Source organism: Aspergillus candidus (assembly GCF_002847045.1).
Source record: "Aspergillus candidus strain CBS 102.13 unplaced genomic scaffold BDW47scaffold_17, whole genome shotgun sequence".
NCBI lineage: Eukaryota > Fungi > Ascomycota > Eurotiomycetes > Eurotiales > Aspergillaceae > Aspergillus > Aspergillus candidus.
In genome coordinates, this window is record NW_020194022.1 from 276073 (window position 1) to 290604 (window position 14532).

Genomic DNA, 14532 nt, shown 5'->3' on the forward strand with positions numbered 1-14532 from the left:
CCAGACAACCTCCATGCTCTCCCTCGTTCTCTCTGCAGAGCTCTCCGGGTAAGACTGGCCCATCTGCCCGTCAACCTTATGCTGTTTGGCATTTCATCCATCATCCCACTATCCGTCATGGATCTTCCCCGCACCGCAGTACTACCTGCTATTCCTGTCTTTCCCTAGAGATGACGTCTATAACTACTTTCTGGAGATAAGTGCTCACAACTAAATAGAGTAACCGATCTGCGTCCCAAGGACACCGAGGAGGAGCCGTACTACTATACCTTCAAGGTGCAATGTACTTCCTGTCGCGAGACGCACCCGAACTGGGTCAGCTTTAACCGCTTTGTACGTTTTTTAAACCGAGAAGAAAAATACCAGCCCTTAACAATGAGAATTTATCGCTGATATTCTCCCAGGAGACGAATGAAATCCCGGGAAGTCGCGGCGAGGCGAACTTTGTCTGGAAATGCAAGATGTGCCAGGTTCGTTTCGCACCGACAGCATCCCCCCCAACAGTGCAGAGAAAAACGCATGATACGACACCGCATGATGCGCCCGACTAACTTACCAAAATATAGAAAACCCACTCCGCCTCCATCGTGGCCGGTCCGCACAGCTACGAGGCAAACGACCAGCGCAAAGGCACCAAGGTGATTGACCTTGATTGCCGCGGGTTGGAGTTTACCGAGTTCAAGGCAGATGTTCGTCATGACCAACTAACATCCTTGGGGGAGACTGCTTGCTAACGTGGGTTTCTATTCTAGGGCGACTGGGAGGCGAAGGGCATCGAATCTGGCTCTCCGTTCAGTGGGATTGATTTGTCCGAGGAGGAGTGGTATGACTACGATGAGAAGGCCGGGGATGAGGTCTCCATCAAGGAGATTAGCTGGACGGTGGGAAGATCTTGAGATGTGTTGTGATGTTTGAGTACTATGTAAACTTTCTTTGTTTGCGCGCATGTAGCCAATATCCGACAGTACTTTGTTGTATGTCGTATGAAAAACAGGTAATCAAAAGTTATGACAGCCAAACTGACCAGTTGCCGAAGTTGAGCTGGCCGGAAGGCGGTGACGCAGCATCTAGTCTGATTGGCCCGAGTGCTCGCCGCATCACATTTTCGCGGTCCTTCAGTCAAGCTGGGCGCTGCGACCAACCTCACCTCCTTCGACCCTACTACTCAAATCAACGACCAGTCCAACTTATTCGATCGGAGGAGATAACTGGATTGAATTGCTGGACAATCTCTCTGTGTGGATTGATTGAAACCATTTGAAAGGCTGAACAGAGTGTCATTCCGCAGTTCGTGACTTCCGACCATAGACACATCTCCAAGAATGAGTGTACGTGTTTCCCCCGTCTTTGTGCCCTTTCTTCCTCTTGCTTTGCACTGCTCTATTTGATTTGATCTTATGTGTGGTGATACTGACAAGTATGGTTGTAGTTCCAACCTCTCAACCCGCGGCCTTTCCTGCAGGCTAGGTACAATCCCGATCCCTTCACGCACCCTTCGATCGCGTTCCTCGTACCCTTTGATCACTCCATCTCCTTTATCACAATGAATATTGCGGAAACATAACCTCTAACGCGGCGTTTAGGGTCGGTACTGAGCTTATCATCCGTCTCAAATGGGGCCAAACCGAGTACAAGGGCACGCTCGAGAGCATTGACTCGTACATGAATGTACTGCTGAGAGACACGGAGGAGTTTATTGATGGCAAGCCCACTGGCACGCTGGGTCTGGTGCTGATTAGGTACGCTTTGCAATCCAGGGGGATGGGTCGGCCTTTTTCGAATGGACGGCGGCTTTCATTACTGATCGCCATTGCTCGATATTGAGAAACGCCATTTACTAACAATGTCATTCTCTAGGTGCAACAACATCCTCTGGATGGGCTCGGCAGAGAACGTGGAGATGACGGATCTGGGGTTACGATAAAGGAGGAACGATCGGATGTTCGATTACGGAACCGCGTGAGGGTGCAGATACCATATACCCGCTGACTTCTCTCGACGAACAAAAAGATATATGTGTGGATTAAGCAACAACGCAGACAGCGCTGGAGTTATCGCAAGGGCGTCACCAACCGGCTATCGCAAACCATTTCTTTTCTTGTATCTGTTTCAAAAACATGGCTTCTATGTGTCGGTCTGGGGACAAGGGGCGCTCAGACCTCGCAGGGCAAATTGCGAATGTTCTGGCTCGACGTGTGACCTGGAGAAGGGAGTGAAATGTTCTACCATGCTTGGTCTTCTGGAACGGTTCTGGCTGGGTTCCTGGCCATCATTGCTGTCTCTTCCTGCAGGCGACATCTCGTATGTCTCAATTTTTCTATCTTCGAAGGGACTTAGTCACCTAATCTGATTAGAATTCGTGCTATACCGTTTCTTGTAGCGGGCTATCTTTAGTGAATTGTAGGGAAGATTAGGGGTTATATGTTGGCATCGATAGTTGTAGATTGCGGCATTGTCGTGACCTTCCGCTTTACCCCACTTGGGCATAATCGTCCCACCATCAACATCCCATATCTGCGATGGTTGCTAGCTGGTCGGCCAATCTCCTAATCACCACCTGCCTGCAAACACAATAATAGGATCAGAAGCGCTATTTTCGTAACTGTTCATACATTCAACATCCAGTGGCTGGTTGAAACGCCATGGATGTAGCCTCTGGCGACGCCTCGTCTACGGACGTCTACTACAACCTGGGATCCTTCCACCGCCAAGTAACAACAAATAACAAATGGGCCCAGGTCTGGTTTGACCGTGGAATCATCTGGACATACGCTTTCAATCATGGCGAGGCAGCCCAATGCTTCCAAAAAGCCATCACCCACGACCCAAGCTGTGCAATGGCATACTGGGGACTGGCATACACGCTCGGCCCCAACTACAACAAGCCATGGCAATTCTTCGACGAGAAAGAGTTAAAAAAAACTGTTCAACGCACCAACCGCGCCGTCCACGATGCTCGACAATACGCATCCACGGCGCAACCCGTTGAAGCGGCTCTCATTGACGCTCTTCAATTCAGGTACCCGCAGGATCAGCCAACAGAGGACTGCTCCTCCTGGAACCAGGGGTATGCCGATGCGATGCAGTCAGTCTACCAACGATTCCCCGAGGACCTAGATGTGGCAGCCTTGTACGCGGACGCATTGATGAATCTGACTCCCTGGGAGCTGTGGGATATACGCACCAACGAGCCCGCCCCAGGCGCCCGCACACACGAAGTCAAAGCCGTTCTCGACCGCGCACTGACACAAAAGGGAGGTCTCCGCCATCCCGGCCTTCTCCACCTGTACATCCATCTGATGGAGATGTCCGGAACGCCGGAGAAAGCCCTGGTGGTGGCGGATCACCTGCGCGGGCTGGTCCCCGACGCCGGACATCTGCAACACATGCCCACGCACCTGGACATCTTGTGCGGCGACTACCGGCGGGCGATAGCGTCCAACTCGGACGCTATCCGCGCGGATGAAAAGTTCCTTGCTCGTGCAGGCCCGGTCAACTTCTACACCCTCTATCGGTCCCACGATTACCACTTCCGGATCTACGCGGCTATGTTCTCTGGGCTCTCGGCGATAGCCCTGGACACGGCAGCCGAGCTTGAGCAATCGATCCCGGAGGAGCTTCTCCGTGTCGAGTCGCCCCCGATGGCGGACTGGCTGGAGGGGTTCCTCACGATGCGAGTTCACGTGTTGATCCGGTTCGGACGCTGGCAGGAGCTGCTGGACCTTGAACTGCCGCGGGACGCAGAGCTATACTGCGTGACGACAGCCATGATGCACTACGGCAAGGGGGTTGCGCTGGCCGCAACGGGGGAGGTAGATCGTGCGAACGAACAACGCAACCTATTCGACCAAGCCTTGAAACGTGTTCCGGCCAGCCGAATGCTATTCAACAACAAATGCGTCGATATCCTGGGGATCGCAGAAGCCATGCTAAACGGGGAGCTCGAGTACCGCCGCGGGAACTTCGATGTCGCATTCGAGCACCTGCGCCGCGCAATTTCACGCGACGACGAGCTTCCTTATGACGAGCCATGGGGCTGGATGCAGCCGACGCGACATGCATATGGCGCTCTCCTGCTAGAGCAGGGGCACGTCGAGCAGGCCGCTGCGGTTTACGGAGCCGATCTGGGAATGGACGATACGTTGCCTCGCTCGCTGCAGCATCCGAATAACGTGTGGGCGCTCCATGGGTACCATGAGTGTTTGGTAAAATTGGGGCGTGTCGCCGAGGCGCACATTGTCAAGCAGCAGTTGAAGTTCGCGGCGGCTACGGCGGATGTGCCTATTCGGGCGTCTTGTTATTGTCGGAGAAATGACTAGTCGATAGTACCCCGTATATAGTATCTAGTATCTGATGGGTCCGCATTTTTTTTGATAGATCACATTCTAAAAGCTTTTGGATCATACCGTGCTATTGTTTTGAATACATACATTCCATGCACGGGTAAGATCGTTCTGTAGACTACCAATAATACTGGCATTTATTGTCTCATGCACGTGTCAAGCATGCATCCATCTCGTACAACTTAACCGCGTCTCTTTCCCCCACTTCGCTACCGATACTCGCCCAAAGGTATCATGGCTGAAAAGCACCTCAGCTGGCTCGCTATCCTCGCAGCTTGCCTTTCTAGCATGATAAAAACCACACATGCCACAGCTGAATTCAAACAACAATGCCTATCCTTCCCCGCACACAAACACGCCTCAAACTCCCACATCCAAATCCTAAGATACATCCCCCGAGGAACCAACCTAACACTACTAGACAACGACAGCACATGCTCCCGCCAATACCAACAAGTCTCAGCCGACATCTGTCGAGTCGCTCTCTCCGTCGCGACATCCAACCAGTCTTCCATAGTTATAGAGCTTTGGCTACCACGCGAGTGGAGCGGCCGGTTTCTCGGGACCGGAAATGGGGGCATAGATGGATGTAAGTTCTTTCGAAAAATGATGGCTACATAGGGCTAACTGGGCCTAGGTATCAAGTACGAAGATGTAGAGTACGGAGCCTCGAACGGGTTTGCGACGATCGGGACTAATAACGGGCATAATGGCACTACTGCTGCGCCTTTATACCGTAATCCGGATGTTATCATGGATTTCGCTTGGAGGGCGTATGTTTTCCAAAATCGGATCATTAATTTGTTGGTATTAAGCGTCAAAAGCTGAGAACTCTCTACTAGCCTTCACACCGGCGTGACGATAGGAAAGGAGCTGACGGCCCGTTTCTACGGCCGAGCACACAGCAAGTCGTACTATATTGGCTGCTCCCTCGGCGGGCGCCAGGGGATTTACGCCGCGGATTTATTTCCCGAGGACTTCGATGGTATAGTTGCTGGCGCGCCGGCGGTGGACTTCAATAACCTTGTCTCGTGGAGGGCTAGTTTTTTTCCGATCACTGGGTCTGTTAATTCATCGCGATACGTTACCGAAGGTCAGTGGAAGGGTTTGATACATTCGGGAATTCTGCGGCAGTGCGATGGCATTGATGGTGTTCTTGATGGCGTCATTGAGGATCCCACGCTGTGCGATTTCCAACCTGATATTCTGCTGTGTGAGGGAGATCAGACGCATGACTGCTTGAGTCCAGCCCAGGTGGAGACTGTTCGAGAGATATTCTCCCCGCTCCACGACAAGGACAATAGCTTGATATACCCTGCCATGCAGCCGGGAAGCGAGCTTAAATCTGCCGATGGGCTCTACGCTGGGAAACCCTTTATGTACTCTGAGGTTAGTATTTACCACTCCAACATGGTTCTTCCCCGGTATGTTAATATACTCTTCTAGTCATGGTTCCAATACGTCATTTACGACCCCTCATGGGACCCTACCAGCTTCAATCTCCAAGACGCACAAGTAGCAGAGACCCTAAACCCAGGCAACATCCGCACATGGCCAAACGATCTCTCACAGTTCCAAAACCTCGGCGGCAAGATCATCGTCCACCACGGCCAGCAAGATGACAAGATAACCAGCTTCAACACGCCGCGTTTCTACGATCATCTCGCTGCTGGCATGCAATATACCCCCGCGCAGATGGACGAGTTCCTTCGCTTCTTTCGCGTCCCGGGAATGTTCCACTGTAACTCTGGTCCTGGGGCTTGGGTCATTGGCCAGGGCGGCGGGTCGTCAGCTGCGGGGATACCATTTACTAGAGAGCAAAATGTGCTCGCGGCTTTGGTGGCCTGGGTGGAAGGTGATGAGGCTCCTGAGACTATTGGAGGGACGAGATTTGTGGAGGATGATCCTGGGTTAGGCGAGGAGAGGCGACGCGAGCATTGCCGGTGCGTACTATATTGAACAGCGAGGTGATGTGTGCTTTGCTGACGGGTTTAGTTACCCACTACGAAATAAATATGTGGGGGGAGACGCTTCGTTAGCGGAAAGTTGGCGATGCACATGACTCTGGCGACGAGAACCCCACGATGCTGGAGTTCCTTACTAAATTATGCACCACGAAAAGCATGGCGATGCCAAGTCAGTGAGCCGTGTTCTACCTGAACTCGGTGAACATTGTGGATGTCTTTCATTACAACATCAGAGACATGCCGCTTGGGTGTCAGAGACGTGGTGAGAGACAGTGGGTATAGCGAAGTTCACCGGTGATACCTATTGGATCATCAACCCCAAGGCGCCTTGATCACTCTATTCTCCCAAAGGTATAATATCTCTTCAGCAAAATTCAATGCCTTCGTCGGACAACTCACCCCCAATATACTCCCCGTTCCCACTCAACACGCTCATGTCGATGGACTTCCCTCGGGTCAAAGTAACTGCTTGTGAACAGCCGCGGTCGAACAAAATCCACGATGCCACGCAACTCGTCACCGTATAATCCATGTCGTCGTGGGAGATTGCGGGGAGCAACGCCGGTCAACTGAAGATCCACACCGGACGATGGCGAAACGACAGGCTGACGGGCCCGCTTCCTGGCCCAAAGAAGCAGGCCAGCCGAATCAGGGTCCACTGGTAGTGGCGCCAGGGATAACGCCGCCAGCCAGGAATCTTCCAAATAAGGTACGGAGTTGTCGAAATTTGAATAGGAACAGTTGAATGGGCGTTTTTAAGTCAGTTTAACATCATATAGCATACCGCCGCTGATGTCAGGGCGGACCTGCTGATGTTCTGTTTGGTCAGATTGCTCTACGCCAGCGCAAGCCAATAATGTCTTGGCTGAACGCGAAAACAAATAGGATTAGTTGCGCCAGCCAGGCCAATGGAACCATATGGTTCTCAGAGCAGATTTGGATTAAGCAATTGGAGTATTCAATGTATTTTCCTCACGCTTCGCCTTCCTAAGCTCGATGAAAAACAAAGTTTGCTGTTACCCGCAAATCTTCCGAGGCTGCCGCGGCTATTGAAGAAGCTCGCCTCCATCTTGCCTCCATCGCTCGATGTTCGGAACAATCAATCGGGTGGCCCTCAACGTGGGACCCAGTGGAGAGCAAGAGGGGCGGTCGGGCGATGGATGGAGCCTTACACCCAATGATCTAGAACAACCACAATCTGCCCAATCGACGATGGCAATCTGCCTATCACTGCCTCTAGCATTTTCATGCTGGCATTGTGATGGGCTCGGGTAAATTGGCGAAATTGTTGTGTTTCGACCATTGACGCCGATAAATCCCTTTTAGTTCACTACTGCAAGTATGTCTTGCAAAAGAATGGCTATGTGTGCGGTCCGGCGCTCCTTCCGCAAAAATGTACTACTCAATCTGTGAATTTGCTCGTCAATGAAGGATAGTTGGGCCATTGTCGAATCGGAAGTCTCCTTAAGCATGCAATTGAGCACAGAGACAGAGAAATCAACATGGATGAGATTGAAGATACATGGAGATTCTTCGTTTGGACCCAAGTGCACCGATCCAACCACTGACTGGAGCAGGTCAAGCGATCTCCAATGAAAATACTTAAAGGCCGTGGCTATTTTCCGCCTATATGGTAGAGTTCAATTGGCCCGCTTTTATTTTCTGGTTGATCTGCTACTCAACTAAGGTTGCGCAGGGCTGCCGATTGCGAGAAAAGGCCTTAAAAACCTTGAAGGCGAATAAAAATTAAAGTTACTATGACTGATGAAGGTGGATTCGCAGCTGGGTGCACTGGTATTAAAATCCCCCGGAAGGCACGGAAATTCGATGGATTCGATTTTCTTTTTACTTCGATTCAATCAGCGCCTTTTTTTCGCATCCACTGGCATTGCGGAGTACATTATTGCATTGCATTTTGCCTTGTTTTAACAGATTCCATGCCTGAGCATTAGACGCCCCGCGTTACATCCACAATGCCGTTGTCTCTCCCCGATGACGTCTTCCTTCTGGTGGGAGACCATCTCGAAGACCACCAGGATAGATACAACCTTGTCTTTGTTTGCCATCGGTTTCAAGAGTTGTTCTTGCGTCTAGTTTACCGATCGGCGGTACTGAAGAGTCTTTCGCAAACGCAATCCTTCCTCACTGCTATTCTCCGGCGTCCTGAGCTGGCTCGGGCGGTCCGTGAATTGGAGTTTCGCGACTGGCGGTGTCAGTCCCCCCCGTCTCCCGATAATGACCTCTCACTGTTTAAAGATTGGACCCGGACGCTCAGTCCCTCAGAGGGAGAATACGAGCAATGGGTGCAGGACCTCCAGAGCGGTCTAGAAGAAGCCTGGATTGCACTGTCTTTACCGCTCGTACCCAATCTACGGAAACTTTTACTGGTTTATCCCAGGGACAACAAATACTTGGACCGTTCGCTAGTGCGGGCGACGAAGGGGGAGATGCCTTTCAACACCCAGCCGGCATTCCGGAAGCTGAGGGAAGTTGCGTTGAGCCACCAGGAGGGCGATGCGGACCAGAAGGGTACCTTCTTGCCGGCGCAGATCCTCCCCTTCTTTCAGTTACCCTCTATGCGAGTGTTTTCAGCGGATGCCGTGTTGGAAACGAGCTCCGCGGAGAAACCTCAGCAGGACCGGGCCCCCGAAGCGCCGTTGCCAGGAACCTCATCCATCTCGGAGATTACGCTAAACACGAGCAACGGGCACGAGGGGATGCAGCAGTTGGTGGGGTCATGCAGGGAACTGAAAGTGTTCAAGTATCAGCACTCGGACTCGCGGTTCCTGGCAGAGGGGTACCAGCCTAGCGCATTCTACCAGTCGTTGGCCGGCAGCAAAAAGAGTATTGAAACCCTCTGGCTAGACAACTGCGGCGAGCACCTCCCCTTCACGGTATCAGGTGCGAACGAGTCACACGACGAGTGGTTCGGATCGCTAGCGGACTTCACGGCATTGAAAGACATCCGCATTCGCCTGCCAAACCTACTCGACATCCGCTACCAGCCGGAGCCGACGATCGCGCTGACGGGCTGTCTTCCGGCGTCGGTGGAATCGGTTTACGTGGAAGGCTGCAAGGAGAGCTCGCTGGCGATGCTGGTGGCGCAGCTAACCAAGGTGCTTAACAAGCGAGCGACGCAGTTCCGGGCGCTACAACGGCTCGATATCGAGGGATGCTTCCACGATGAGGAGGAGGAAGATGAGGCGTCGTCTGGTTATCAGGGGGGTGCGTCCGGTGGCGAGAAGGTGATCAAGCCACGGGTTCATGAAACTGCTGACCCGTTGCGCGTTGCTTGTGTTGAAGCGGGTGTTGAGTTGCATTTGCGTGATCGTGGGTGTGTTGATACGATGCGATAGTTTCCCATTCTTATTCTCTTTTTCCATTTCTTTTTCCCCTTGCGTGCATTTGGTTACCTTCTTCTTCTCTGATCTGTCGACGGGCACGCGTTTAACGTTATCTCGTCCAGTCCTCACCTTGAATATGTGCATAATACCCACTTAGATTTGATAGATTCAGACCGCGCGAAAAGCGAGGTTCTCGATTGCGAGAAATACACTAGACGTTTGATTCTCTGACTTCGAATATTGTTCCCCAGCTCATACTTCTCCATCCCCAGAGAAGTTGTCCAAACAAACCCAAGCCTGATCAATGGATAATCCTCCCGACGCCACGAAGCTAAGGTTGCATTGGCCATGTAACCTGGAAGCGGAGACACAGATCCGTCAATGGCTTCATTGGCGGGATGAGCCGCAGGGAACCGAATGATGATGAGCTCTCCCCGCATCGACATCCCCCCATGTTTCCTGTATTTTACGCCCTTGGCATTGATGTCTCACTAACTTCATGGTAGACTTCGTGGTGATGACAGTAAATTACCGTGCTGATACTGCTCAGGGAAGTAGTCCAACGCCGAGAGATTTAGGCCATGTTGGTGGCTTCGTCTTATATCAGGCTTGCATCTCACTTTCTCCCTCTCTCTTTCTCTTTCCCTTCTCTTTCCCTATCGATCGCTTCTCTTTCTGTCCTGTCTTTTCTGTCGTCAGGTTGATTCAGTTGGACATTTGACACAAAATCCATCAAGTGACAGTTAACTCGATCCACCATGTACTCCTCCCCCATCGATCCGATCGAGGATCCTCCCATCGGTCGCGACGAGAAGTATGAATATACGGATACAGCTCCCGAATTTGAGGACCCCTTCGGCAACGAGGAGTTTGCAGAGGTGAAATACCGCACGATGGCATGGTGGTAGGTTGGAAGAAACCCACGGACTGCAGGGACGAACTAAGGAAGTCCACCCCCCAGGCAATGCGGAATGAGTTCGTTTCCCCAATCAATCCGTCTCACAACCAGTCGTTAACTCAAGACAGTCATGATCGCCGAAACGATTTCGCTAGGGATCCTGTCCCTCCCGTCGGCTGTGGCGGCCCTTGGAATGGCACCGTGAGTCTCGATTGGCGCACTACCCCTCTCAAGCCTTGGTGGCTGACCTTGGCGATTGCCCTCATCTCTAGCGCTGTCGTCCTCATCGTGGGCCTTGGCATCCTGGCGACCTATACAGGCTATGTCATCGGGCAGTTCAAGCTGCGGTATCCACACGTGCATAGCATGGCGGATGCCGGGGAGGTCATGATGGGGGCTTTCGGTCGCGAGTTGCTGGGAACGGCCCAGGTGGTCTTTCTGGTGTTTATCATGGGGAGTCATATCCTGACCTTTATGGTTATGATGAATACTGTGACGGAACACGGGACTTGTTCGATCGTGTTTGGGGTTGTGGGGCTGGTGCTGTCGTTTGTGCTGACGCTACCACGGACGCTGAAGAAGGTGTCGTGGATGTCAATTTCCTGTAGGTCATGGCAGTTCGGGGAGAGATCCAGTCCGCGGGGGTTCATACTGATCGGTTCATGCAGCATTCATTAGCATCGTGGCAGCCGTCTTGATCACCATGATCGCAATCGCCATTCAAAAACCAGGGAACGGGCAGGTGGACACGACCGTGGATACCAGCCTGTACAAGGGGTTTCTAGCGGTGACCAACATCGTCTTTGCCTACGGTATGCTCGCTTGTAATCTCGTTCTGCTCTGCTATTATCCCTAACACAAATCCAGCCGGACATGTCGCCTTCTTCGGCTTCATCTCCGAAATGAAAACCCCCACAGACTACCCCAAGACCCTGTACCTACTACAGTTCACCGACACAAGCATGTACGTAGTCGCAGCGGTAGTCATATACTACTACGGCGGGCGAGACGTCAAGTCGCCAGCCCTGGGATCTACCAGTCCATTGGTCTCGAAGATCGCGTACGGGATCGCCATCCCCACCGTCCGTCTCCCTCCTCAAACCCCATACGACAAGACATTGAACTGACAATGTAGATCATTATCGCTGGCGTGATTAACGGCCACGTAGCGTGCAAGTACATATACGTGCGAATCTTCCGAGGCACCGACCACATGCACAAGCGCAATTGGCGATCGATCGGGTCGTGGGTGTTGATAGGGCTGGTCTTGTGGACGATTGCCTGGATTATCGCCGAAGCTATTCCGGTGTTCAACAATCTTTTGAGTTTGATTGTAGGTGTGCCCCTTGGCTATGCATATGATTCGCGCTAACTTGCCATAGACGGCGCTGTTTGCCAGCTGGTTTACCTGTACGTGCATCCTTACTTCCTTCCCTCTTTAAGTAAAGGAAAGAAAAAAAAAAGGGAAACTAACAAACACAGACGGAATGAGCGGGATATTCTGGCTTTTCATGAACTGGGGCCGGTACTTTGCGTCACCTCGCAAGATCACGCTGACCGTACTCAATTTGATTATTGTCGGTATCGGTGGCTGTCTGGTACGTTTTCTTGTTGACTTGCACGCTGTTGCGAGATAAGCGTCAACTCAGCTAACTGAGACTGTATGATAGTGCGGACTAGGCCTCTACGTCTCCGGCAAGGCGATCCACGACAATCCCAGCAGCGCCAGCTTCACGTGCGCCAACGTTGCTTAATAATTTGGTGGTCTTCTGTATGATGGGTTTGGATGAGGTTGATTGGGTATATATTGCCATACTGTTGTACATACATCCGACAAATGGTCTTGAATTGGGTATATTGATAGGGTCGCAATGCAACGTCATGGATGGCATTGATTTGCAGTTGGAATCAAATAAAACTTCTCGATGTATAAAGTCCGAGTGAACTGAGAAACAAAGTGGAATGGGAGCAAGGGTATAGTAAGACTGTCGGCAATCAACAGTCAACAACCAACAGCCAACAGCCAAACAGCGTAGTAAAAGAAAAAAAAAAATTTGTACCATGTGAATGACTTCCACAGACCGAATATCATCCAACCACCGTATATCAACACAGCCCAGCAGCAGAAAACAAGCCATACAAGCGTGGTGGTAGCTTGAGCGGTCGAATCCAGGGCAGAAAGCATGCAGATGACTGGATCTCGTTATTAGAGGCGTATCGTCCTATATTCTTTGTCTTCCATGCAGGGTTTCAATGAGCTGGTTCTTCGTACTGCTTCCAGTACTGGAATGAGGTCTATGGTAAGGCACAATGATCTATCCTCCTGGTTGCTGGGACACAGTGACAAATGCAACCAGTCTAGAGCTTCGCGGTCGCTTCCTCGATGTCAAACTCAGTCGTACACAAGAGGAAAGTATCCTTCAAAGCCTAACGCATGAATTAGCACCCCCGGCGCACGCCCCGATATGGAAGAAAATGTAAGAAGGGGCGGAGTGAAGAGAAATACCTGTAATCGATACCTCGCATTAACAGCCTGGTAATCCTCCCCAGCAAGCATATCACAAAAATGGCGAATAGACGGATAATGGACGATGGAGATCTCATTCCACCACTCCTCGCCAGGTCTATCCAGTTTGCCCCGCGAATCCACGGACGATGCATCCCGCGGGGGGACAACATTCCCCACTAGCTTTGCAGCGCCGCCTCTCTTGCGCGCGACGGGCACGAACGCCTTCCCGTACTCCGCGTAGCTCTTCTTGCCGTCGGGGTGGTTGAAGTGGAGGAGGTTGAGCATTGTGACTGGGCCCGGGTGGGTCTTGGGTAAGGTCTCCATGAAGCGGAGGAGGTCCGGCGAGAGTTCCAAGTTCTGGGAGGAAGATGGTGTTGCATCTTTGTTAGATAGCAGGGCGTCGAGGCTGCCTGTGAGGGGCGGGGGAGGAGTGCGTTTTAGGGCTGTGTCATTGGCGTCGTATGAGGAGACCAGACGCGATGGGATGCCGACATTGACGCGGTATTCGGCTTGGATGGCTGATTTGAGGGCGTCGGGGATGGGGGGCTCGCTTGAGGTGGGGTGGGACTGGATGAGAAGGAGAAGGTCCCAGTTGGAGGTGAGGATGGTACTGTCGAGGAGAGTTGGGGGGACGATGGTTTGGCGCGGGCGTGAGGCGACGATGATTTGGCGGTTGTGGTCGTTGCGGAGGGAGGAGATGAGCGAGGAGGGGGTCCAGGGGGGGGAGAGAGTGAGTAGGTGGAGAGTGCAGGGAGGCATGTTGGTTAAGTATTTGCAATTTGCGAAGAAGTCAATCTCTCACTAGAGGAAGGAGAAGGAAGAGAAAGAAGTATAGAAATGAGGTTATAGAAGTAGTAGGACATACTGTGTAGATTGTCGTGCGGGGAACCCGAATCGGGAAATACCGAGGTCCAGCACGGCTTCGGCTGATCTGGACCTTCAAGATCAACACCATTACTGACACCAACGCTGATTATTCTTCATGAAATCATCTACAATGTTGCCAAGTCACTCTTCTCAGCAGACTCCTCGTTGTCAGCGCCAGGCTGCAATCCTGTAGCTGGGCAGACGCTCATAGATGAAGCTCCCAAGGTGAGACCCTCGCATCATTATCTATATTCATCATCAAACCAGACCACTAATTCAAGGATAGCGATAGTGGATAATCTTCTGCAGGAAATTCAAAGGCTTCGGAAAGAACGTGTTTCCATCCGATACTAGTCTCAACTGTACATCTATTCAGACTCAGACCCATGTCGATGATCCTGGATATATTACGGCACTCGGCCCGATATATGGATAAATGTGAAACAGAAGGAATTCTTCCGATTTAATTCAACATGAAACTACTTCCGTGACGATTCCGGAATGGTATACTGAATTCGAAACGCCGTATATTTATCCGGGTATACTTTGATATCTTGGTCCACGGCATATATAACTACGGCATATAAAACCATGGCGCCAATCC

General features: G+C 51.7%; 4 protein-coding genes across 4 annotated transcripts; 3 read left to right on the forward strand and 1 right to left on the reverse strand.

The window, feature by feature from the left end:
* Window positions 1–2642: 2642 nt before the first annotated feature.
* BDW47DRAFT_117044 (TPR domain protein) lies at window positions 2643–6405 on the forward strand (the record flags this gene model as incomplete). Its single annotated transcript, XM_024815026.1, has 6 exons — window positions 2643–4172; window positions 4590–4932; window positions 4981–5116; window positions 5186–5732; window positions 5790–6286; window positions 6339–6405. The coding sequence occupies 6 exons, from the start codon at window positions 2643–2645 to the stop codon at window positions 6403–6405; spliced, it is 3120 nt and encodes a 1039-aa protein (XP_024672865.1).
* A 1878-nt stretch (window positions 6406–8283) lies between these two features.
* Window positions 8284–10232, forward strand: BDW47DRAFT_125084 (uncharacterized protein; the record flags this gene model as incomplete). The annotated part of the gene is made up of 2 exons (XM_024816336.1): window positions 8284–9644; window positions 10205–10232. 2 exons carry the CDS (start codon window positions 8284–8286, stop codon window positions 10230–10232), a joined length of 1389 nt encoding a protein of 462 aa, XP_024672866.1.
* Window positions 10233–10326: 94 nt separating this feature from the next.
* BDW47DRAFT_104424 (putative neutral amino acid permease) lies at window positions 10327–12430 on the forward strand. The gene is made up of 10 exons (XM_024812320.1): window positions 10327–10558; window positions 10616–10629; window positions 10681–10753; window positions 10825–11156; window positions 11221–11364; window positions 11420–11634; window positions 11688–11885; window positions 11935–11962; window positions 12035–12150; window positions 12223–12430. Exons 1-10 carry the CDS (start codon window positions 10413–10415, stop codon window positions 12304–12306), a joined length of 1350 nt encoding a protein of 449 aa, XP_024672867.1. The 5' UTR covers window positions 10327–10412; the 3' UTR covers window positions 12307–12430.
* Window positions 12431–12885: 455 nt separating this feature from the next.
* On the reverse strand, window positions 12886–13820 carry BDW47DRAFT_131186 (uncharacterized protein; the record flags this gene model as incomplete). Its single annotated transcript, XM_024817261.1, has 2 exons — window positions 12886–12979; window positions 13059–13820. The coding sequence occupies 2 exons, from the start codon at window positions 13818–13820 to the stop codon at window positions 12911–12913; spliced, it is 831 nt and encodes a 276-aa protein (XP_024672868.1). The 3' UTR covers window positions 12886–12910.
* Window positions 13821–14532: the final 712 nt, after the last annotated feature.

Coding starts and splice junctions, on each gene's coding strand:
- BDW47DRAFT_104424 (XM_024812320.1), top strand. CDS start 10,413: ATGTACTCCTCCCCCATCGATCCGATCGAGGATCCTCCCATCGGTCGC. Junction 11,635..11,687: donor ACGGGATCGCCATCCCCACC/GTCCGTCTCCCT, acceptor CTGACAATGTAG/ATCATTATCGCTGGCGTGAT. Junction 11,886..11,934: donor ACAATCTTTTGAGTTTGATT/GTAGGTGTGCCC, acceptor AACTTGCCATAG/ACGGCGCTGTTTGCCAGCTG.